The sequence below is a fragment of the Etheostoma spectabile genome, chromosome 4 (assembly GCF_008692095.1).
Source record: "Etheostoma spectabile isolate EspeVRDwgs_2016 chromosome 4, UIUC_Espe_1.0, whole genome shotgun sequence".
Classification (NCBI taxonomy): Eukaryota; Metazoa; Chordata; class Actinopteri; order Perciformes; family Percidae; genus Etheostoma; species Etheostoma spectabile.
Genome location: NC_045736.1, coordinates 6699905 through 6709094, shown reverse-complemented (window position 1 = coordinate 6709094; position 9190 = coordinate 6699905). Strand labels below are relative to the sequence as shown.

The 9190-nt window shown below is 39.9% G+C and overlaps 1 protein-coding gene across 3 annotated transcripts in view; it reads left to right on the top strand.

Annotated features, from left to right (window-relative positions):
• Positions 1-595: 595 nt before the first annotated feature.
• The window catches only part of atg7 (ATG7 autophagy related 7 homolog (S. cerevisiae)), a 61848-nt gene continuing 53253 nt past the window's right edge, over positions 596-9190 (top strand). The window contains exons 1-6 of one of the 3 annotated variants that reach the window (XM_032512795.1): positions 596-709; positions 2452-2659; positions 2864-2918; positions 3561-3678; positions 3830-3907; positions 3998-4114. In XM_032512795.1, the coding sequence (XP_032368686.1) occupies positions 2488-2659; positions 2864-2918; positions 3561-3678; positions 3830-3907; positions 3998-4114 (540 nt within the window). In that variant the 5' untranslated portion in view covers positions 596-709; positions 2452-2487. Of the gene's footprint in view, positions 1071-2451; positions 2660-2863; positions 2919-3560; positions 3679-3829; positions 3908-3997; positions 4115-7886; positions 7909-9190 lie in introns of those variants that run through there. The other 2 variants (XM_032512794.1, XM_032512796.1) reach the window with 2 other exon arrangements.

Here is a 9190-nt window from a genome sequence, read left to right as displayed (position 1 = left end):
AAACTCAATGACTCAAAGCAGATCTCTACAAACCAATTGGTTATGTCACACATGCGCTGTCCGTTAATATAGTCTATGATCCCGACAGAAATATGTAGTGAAGACTTGGAAGCATTTTGAGTTCACAAGAATGGGGCGGACATACGTCAGAATGCAGAATTTTATTCTATTGTGGCAACGGCTTTGAAACAGCATGAAGACATTCATCCTGGTGAATAAAATCTATACAAAATATGACTGAAAAGTTACATTTCCAAATAATGAAAAAGCGATATGTTAGATTTTATAACCTCTGTATTTCTAAATATCATTGCTTTAGCCCTGGCCCCTAGTCTCTTGGAGTTTATGTGTATGCCCTTAATCCTATGGCATTAACTTGTTTATAGTTCTATAACTGTATACAAGTGCAGTCAAAAATGTTGAGAGATTAAAAAAAAAAAATCAGATGAAAAACAATTATTGTGAAATAATAATTAACTGTGCTAAATTGGTGGGTTAAAGAACACAACAAGACATCAGACAAAGAGGCCATTTAAGTGACATTCCCTGAACCGTGCGTTTTTTTTTCAGCAGTGTAGTTTTGAGACGGCCCCTAACTCACAGTCCTGAAGCCAATATATGATACTGCGGTAACTGTTCAGATAAAAAGGAGCTCGTAGCTCTTTTCATACATTTCCGGAAATGTGAACTTCTTCCTGCTTAAATACAAGTATGTTTCGTTTGTAACCGCCCATGCCTTAAACCGGTTTTACAGATAAAACATACGTCAACGTTTGCTACTTCTCGGTGGCTCGCAACCTTTAACCGTCCGTAACGTTACCCATCTCAATCCGTAATGAAAAGAAACGGCGCGTATAGGTTTTTGTCAGTTTTCTCGTTCTTCGTCGTTTGCGCGTTCTTGCTTTTATTTTGGTACTTTATATTTTACTCAATGGTACTTGCACCTTAAACTACAGACACACTTCTTTAGCAGCTAAGCTAAGCTGGCTAACTACTTACCCACACTGCACTGCTGTATTGACAAGTCCTGTGATCACATGATCAACTTGACCAGGAAGTAAGGATCTCTGGTAAGTGGTCAATAGTCTACGGTTATTATACATCCATTTTGCAAGCCTCAGCATAATACAGTTTGACACATGATGTGTTCGACGTTAATTTATCTGGTTTGAAATCCAGTTATATCGTAATATCGTGATTTGTTTCCTCGGAGATGCTCGTCGTGTTTCAAAACCATTGAGAAGTTTAAGCTTACAAAGCAAATCATTTCACTACGTGGTCTGTGTAACGTTAAAATCCTGATAAAGTACATGTAATTTATACATGGATTAACTTTAATTTACCTGTTAAGCTTCACAGTTCTATACACGATCCTTGAAGTGTTAAAGGGTCGAAGGACTTGGTGCCACATGTTTGTTAATAGATAACCCAAATGACACAAGACTGGCAGGGCTTCAGTTTGCATGTTTTTTTTTTAATATAATCAGCGGGATTTGCCAACATGTTATCAAAACTATGACATCAGTAGCCTACTGTTATCAGGTGGCATAACAATGGAATGTACACAAAGTATCCTTTGGAGATGAACCTGTATCCCTTTTGAGATTGACTGACATAAATCTTTTGATGAAATCATTAGTTACCGCAGAACCCAAAATTGTTTATTTAGTCTGAGCTAGTCTGAATAAGTGTATACTTTTACTGTTAACTTCACTGGCTTATGTATTAAACAGTACCATCAGAGGTCATTAACTCAGCACCTTATACAATTTTATTTTATTGTGTGTAGTGGAGCCAGTCCAATATATCGGTGAGCCGATATTAGGTATTTTCCAAACTATTGGTATTGACATTTATAATGGCCAATAAATGAATATTTAAAAAATAGAATAAAGACGGACTAATAACCCTTTAACCTTTTAGTGTTGCCAATTCATAGTTTGTCCACCCCTCTGGGTCTGGGGACCGTCCCTGTTGACAACTCTTTGATTTTTGTTGTTGTTATTGTGTTTTTGTTCAGAAGGACTTTAAGTTTCAAAACTTAAATTTTATACATTTTATTTATCAGAACGTTGATAAATTTTAATGTTTCTCTGTTCTGTTGTGACAATAAAACACACAAGTTTATTTTTAAATTGAATTATCATATTATTTTGGTGAGGACTCATAAATAACTACAAATAACTAATGCATTTTTGGATTATTTTTTTTAAAATATATATAGGCCGATATATCGACATATCGGATTTTTAAATCACCAAATATTTGTATCGATATCAGCCTTAAAAATCCTTTATTGGTCGGGCTCTAGTGTGTAGCCTATGTGTTAAGTCTGTTAGTTGGTTGCTACAGTAGTGGGAAATGTAACCATCATACTGAAAGTGTATTGAAGGTATGACCGATTATAGAGCTTGCAACTCATTTGTAACCCACAACTGTTTAATTTCACAGCTTTTAGTACTTGCGCTTCCTGTTAGTGAAGTTGTGATGGCATCTGATACCAGTGAAGCAGCGTCCTCCCTTCCAGACATCAAGCTGCAGTTTGCTCCCTTCAGCAGTGCTCTGGAGGCAGGTTTCTGGCACCAGCTCACTCAGAAGAAACTCAACGACTACAGATTGGACGAAAGCCCCAAAAGTATCAAAGGATATTACTACAATGGTGAGTGGCAAGATGTTATCGTTGTAACGATGACTCTTCAGTTGCTGGTTTTTCCCACTTTTTGACAATTCTAGAAACAATTTCATAAAAATGTTATTTAAGCAGTGTCACATACATGTTGCGAAGTTGAGGCACTTTTGCTCATGTTTAAAATAACTTTACCAAAACATGGTTAACTATTATATTCACATTTCTGTCCTATAGGTGACCCACTTGGTTTGCCCACTCGCCTGACATTGGAGTTCAGTGCATTTGAAGTGTAAGTATAATGCTGTATGTTGCCTATATAAACCATATACCTGACCCTTCTTCTTGTGATATTTAGTCTTTAAAAGTGAAATAAAAAATACAAATCTAAAATACAATGGTTGAGCCACCAACAAAAAGACAATTTCCCTGCTGCCGCTCTCAAATACATTGGGAAGTCTTAATATAATAGTAAATAATATAAAACAAGTCATCTAAAGTTATTGATGGTTTCTCATGCTTGAAAAGGCTGAATTTACATAATTAATTTTGTACACTGCAATTTGTTCAGGAAAAAATCAATGTTAGATTTCAAGATCGCTAGAAGTCAAATATCGGTGAAGCTAAACATTCAAATATGCGTCAAAATGATGTGGTCAAGATGCAATTACTGTGGTGGTTTTCTTTTTTAAGCTTTTGAACTGTGTTCATAAAAGATGAGTGAAGGTTTGATTGTTAGGGAATTATAAATCAGGTGATCTTCCTTTTTAAAGTTTATCAGCCAGTTCAGTTTAAGGTTGAGCTAAATTTGAATCAGCTCCCACTTTCCTGTCATTTGGAAGCCATCAATATAGCAAAATGTAGCACGGTGCAAAAAAACAAGTACAGTAAATACATACATTTGAATGAAAAGTATTATGTGTTTTGCTGTCAGGGATGGCCCCACACCAGCCCGTTGCTGTCCAGCTATTGGAACGCTGTACAACACCAACACACTTGATGCCTTTAAGACCGCCGATAAAAAGGCTCTGCTGGAGAAAGAGGCTTTGGAGGTAAAAGACATACAATAGGAATTTATTTTGGTGACACACACATTTGCATACATACATAGGTAAGTAATTTCTGTAGACATCAAGGCATTAAGTTGTGCAGATGAGAGTTAAATTATTAAATTAATGCAATTTCTCACCTTTTGTTTTGTAGATGTGGGATGCTATACAGTCTGGAGCTGCATTAAAGGACCCATCCCTCCTCTGCAAATTCATTCTCCTGACCTTTGCTGTGCGTATAAACAGCATCTTATTAATGTGTTGTTGTTGTTTTTTTATATTAAGGACTTCATGTGTGACTTTTTTTGATTGTCTTTTTTAGGATTTGAAGAAGTACCATTTCTACTACTGGTTCTGCTTCCCTGCACTCTGTTTCCCAGAAGGAATAAAGATTGTCCAACAGCCGTCTGCCCTAGAACAAGTTTTCTCTGCAAAACAGGTTGGCTTTTTAGAGATCATTTGATATTATATTACTATAATATATATATAACCATTGGAATGAATATTTTGGACTGTACATTTTGAAATTTGTCTACTGGTGACTGAATACTTTTTAAGTACTTATTTACTAACTTAAGGTTCATTGTTGTCATTTTACAACAAAAGGTTGCACAATGAAATGGTAGTTCCACACACACATAGAACATACTGTATGATGTTCAGAGTAAACAGTTTTAGCTGACAATTTTCATTGACGTAAGCTGTTTCTGTGTAAGTTACATCTCTTCCTAGAAAATGAGGTGGTTGCAGCACTCGATCCTTTGTGGGCTATAGAATAGTATAATGAAGTGAAGTGAATTGTTACAGAGTGAAAAAGCCTCATTATGAAAGAATGACTCATGAACAGCATGACGCCAACTACAGGCCATAGCGATTTTGTCCATCTTCCCCCTCTTTCCCGTCTCCATTCTACTGTCTCTGTCCTTGGCAGTTAATAATAGGGATGTGTGAGCCACCAACCTACCAAAGTTCAATCACTTCAACGCTGATATTGAGCCAGAATCACAACATGACTTCACTGACCTCAGTCTCTGGCAGTCTTGACTTTGATAAATTACAATATCTACGTATATAGTGTGTGTGTGTGTGTGTGTGTGTGTGTGTGTGTATATATAACCTCTACTTGATATATATATATATATATCAAGTAGAGGTTGAGTATAAAGAGTAGACGCACTAAACAGTTACAGTGTATATTTTCATAATGGCTCAAATACTTCTCAGAGCAAGACTTATCCGTGTAATGAGTGCTAAAATACCCAGCATGGATTCTGGGCGCTTTCTTTTAGAGGTTTTCGAACTGGTTAAAGACCCACAACACACTGTCGGCAACTCAGTGCATTTAGGCATGTAGACATGGTCAAGAGAATCTCCTGCAGTTCAACAAACCGAGCATCAGTATGGGGAAGAAAGGTGATTTGAGTGACTTTGAACGTGGCTGATTGTTGGTGCCAGAAGGGCTGGTCTGAGTTATTTCAGAAACTGCTAATCTACTGGATTTCACGCACAACCACTCTAGGGTTTACAGAGAATGGTCCGAAAAAGAAAAAACATCCAGTGAGCGGCAGTTTGTGGGCGGAAATGCCTTGTTGTGCCAGCGGTCAGAGGAGAATGGCCAGACTGGTTCGAGCTGATAGAAGGGCAACAGTGACTCAAATAACCACCCGTTACAACCAAGGTGGGAAGAAGAGCATCTCTGAACGCACAGTACGTCGAACTTTGAGGCAGATGGGCTACAGCAGCAGAAGACCACATCGGGTGCCACTCCTTTCAGCTAAGAAAGGAAACTGAGACTACAATTTGCACAGCTCATCGAAATTGGACAATAGAAGATTGGAAAAACGTTGCCTGGTCCGATGAGTCTCAATTTCTGCTGCGACAGTCGGATGGTAGGTCAGAATTTGGCGTCTAACATGAAAGCATGGATCAATCCTGCCTTGTTCAACGGTTCAGGGCTGGTGGTGGTGGTGGTGTCATGGGGGGAATATTTTTCTTGGCACTCTTTGGGCCCCTTGGTACCAATTGAGCATTGTTGCAACACCACAGCCTACCTGAGTATGTTTGCTGACCATGTCCATCCCTTTATGACCATAATGTACCCAACTTCTGATGGCTACTTTCAGCAGGATAATGCGCCATGTCATAAAGCTGGAATCATCACAGACTGGTTTCTTGAACATGAACAATGAGTTCGCTTTCTCAAATGGCCTCCACAGTCACCAGATTCTCAATCCAATAGAGCATCTTGGGATGTGGTGGAACGGGAGATTCCATCATGGATGTGCAGCCGACAAATCTGCGGCAACTGTGTGATGCCATCAGTCAATATGGACCAAACTCCCTGAGGAATGCTTCCGCACCTTGTTGAATCTATGCCACGAAGAATTGAGGCAGTTCTGAAGGCAAAAGGGGGGTCCAAACCCGTTCCTAGCATGGGGTACCTAATAAAGTGGCCGGTGAGTGTACAGTGGTGTGAAAGTGTTTGCCCCCTTCCTCATTTCCTGTTCCTTTGCATGTTTGTCACACTTGAGTGTTTCGGAACATCAAACCAATTTAAACAATAGTCAAGGACAACACAAGTAACACAAAATGCAATTTGTAAATGAAGGTGTTATTATAAAGGTGAAAAAAATCCAAACCATCATGGCCCGTGTGAAAAAGTGATTGCCCCCTAAACCTGTTACTGTTTGGGCCACCCTTAGCAGCAACAACTGCACCAAGCGTTTGCGATAACGTGCAATGAGGCTTTTACAGCGTCCTGGAGGATTTTGGCCCACTCATCTTTGCAGAATTGTCCTAATTCAGTTACATTAGAGGGTTTTCGAGCATGAACGGCCTTTTTAAGGTCATACCCAACATCTCAATAGGATTCAGGTCAGGACTTTGGCTAGCCACTCCAAAGTCTTCATTTTGTTTTTTCTCAGCCATTTGGTGGTGGACTTGCTGGTGTGTTTAGATCATTGTCCTGCTGCAAACCCAAGTCGTTTCAGCTTGAGTACACAAACAGATGGTCGGACATTCTCCTTCAGGATCTCTTGGTAGACCAGCAATTCATAGTTCCTTTTTCACGGCAAGTTTCCAGGTGCTGAAGCAGCAAAACAGCCCCAGACCATCACACTACCACCACCATATTTTACTGTTGGTATAATGTTCTTTTTATAAATGCAGTGTTCCTTCTACGCCAGATATACTTGGCACACACCTTCCAAAAGTTACACTTTTGTCTCATCGGTCCCAGAAGTTGTCCCAAAAGTCTTGGGGATCATCAAGATGTGTTGTGGAGAAATTGAGACGAGCTTTGATGTTCTTTTGCTCAGCAGTGGTTTTCTCCTTGGAACTCTGCCATGCGCCATTTTTGCCCTTCTTTTCCTGATGGTGGAGGCATGAACGCTGACCTTAACTGAGGCAGTAAGGCCTGCAGTTCTTTAGACGTTGTTGTGGGTCTTTTGTGACCTCTTGGATGAGTCTTGGGGTAATTTTGGGCGCCGGCCACTCCTGGGAAGGTTCACCACTGTTCCATGTCTTCGCCATTTGTGGATAATGCTCTCCTGGTGTTCGCTGGTTCCCAAAGCTTTGATGGCTTTAACCCTTTCCATGTGATATCTCAATTACTTTCGTTCTCAATTGTTCCTGAATTTCTTTGGGTCTCGGCATGATGTGTAGCTTTTAAGGATCTTCTGGTGGACCTTACTGTGTCAAGCAGCTCCTATTTTAAGTGATGCCTTGATTGTGAACAGGTGTGGCTAGAGAAATTGAACTCAGGTGTGGACAACCACAGTTTATAGTATGTTTTAACAAGGGGGGCAATCACTTTTTCACCACGGCCATGATGGTTTGGATTTTTTTTCACCTTTTAATAATAAACACCTTCATTTACAAATTTCATTTGTGGTTTACTTGTGTTGTCCTTGACTATTGTTTAAATTGGTTTGATTCTCCGACACACTTAAGTTGACAAACATGCAAAGGAACAGAAATGAGGAAGGGGCAAACACTTTTTCACACCACTGTATATCATGATGGATGGTGTTAATGTACAGAACAGAGCTCTCTATAATTATAGCTGACTCCTAATATTTCTGTCTCAGATCGCAGCCTTGCAGGAGGCCTATGATGTCCTGTGCATCAAAAGCGGGACCACTGCAGTGCCATACTTCCTAATGAAGTACACGATGACACTGGTACAGATGGCTCCACTGGAGACTGGACTCATTCTTCACTGATACTAAGAAGGTACTTTTTTCAGTTTGTTTTCTGGGGTTTATATTTTAAAGGTGCATTCTGTAATACTGACAGCTAGCGTTGAAAATGGTTATGCTCAAAATTGTCCAATGTCCCACAATGTCAATGTTAGCTAGTTAGCTAGTCTTTCATTTCCAAACAACACATTACCCCACCGCGCAGCAAAGAGGCTGGTTGACAGTCATAAAGTCTGTGTTCTCGTGGAGCTCTGTACCCACTGACAGTCACCCTTTCACGACTCAAAATTACTGCAATGACCACTAACACATACAGAACTACTGTATGATGTTCAGAGTAAACACTTTTAGCTGACAATTTTCATTGACGTAAGCTGTTTCCGTGTAATGTACATCTTTTTCTAGAAATGAGTTGGTTGCAGCCCTCGACACTGTGGGCAAGAAAGTATAATGAAGGTAATGAACTATTACAGAGTGAAAAAGCCTCATTATGAAAATGACTCATGAACAGCTGACGCCAAATACAGCCATAGCAATTTGTCCATCTTCCACCCTCTTCCCCGGCTCCCTCGTATTACTCTGTCCTTGGCAGTTATAATAGATTCATGAGCCACCAACCTACCAATTCAGTCAGTTCAACGCTGTACGAGCAAGAATCAAACATGACTTCACTGACCTCCGCCTCTGGCAGTCTTGACTTTGATAAACTACAATATCTACTGTAGAAAGACCCGGCCCTCTGTACCCGACTTTCTGAACCAGGTCACAGTCACCGTTTGTCGGGTATGGACGCTGACCAGAAGCAGGGGAAGAAATTTTGGCAGGGGGGAGATTTTACTACTTTCCTGACCCCGATATTGTATACAATTCAAATAAACATATAGCATTCTTACATATGATTATAACTTTGTCTAAGTTAATGTGTAGATGAATGAAAATTAGTTGTTGCTTGATCTACATATAATGTACTAAAACAGCTTGTCTATACACTGTACGCACACATTATGGTTTCATGTCAGGTTGTAACAAGCGGGAATCTCTTACTGACACACATATCACCGTGCAGCTGGCATGGTAACGTTAGCCATAGTAACATTCCTAACAGACATACATTGCAGAGCGACCATAGAGAAGGTAGGCTTGTGTCCCTATCAACAATTCAGGCTGCATGGTTTTTGCCAAAGTTAAATTGCATGTTTCTATTATTATGGAGCCAACTTGTGGTTTCTCTGGTGTCTGTCACAGTAAACAGCCGTGGCCCGCTTGCCTGGTCCTCTGGTAGCATTAGCGTTGCGGTGTTAGCATGGCGGCATTAG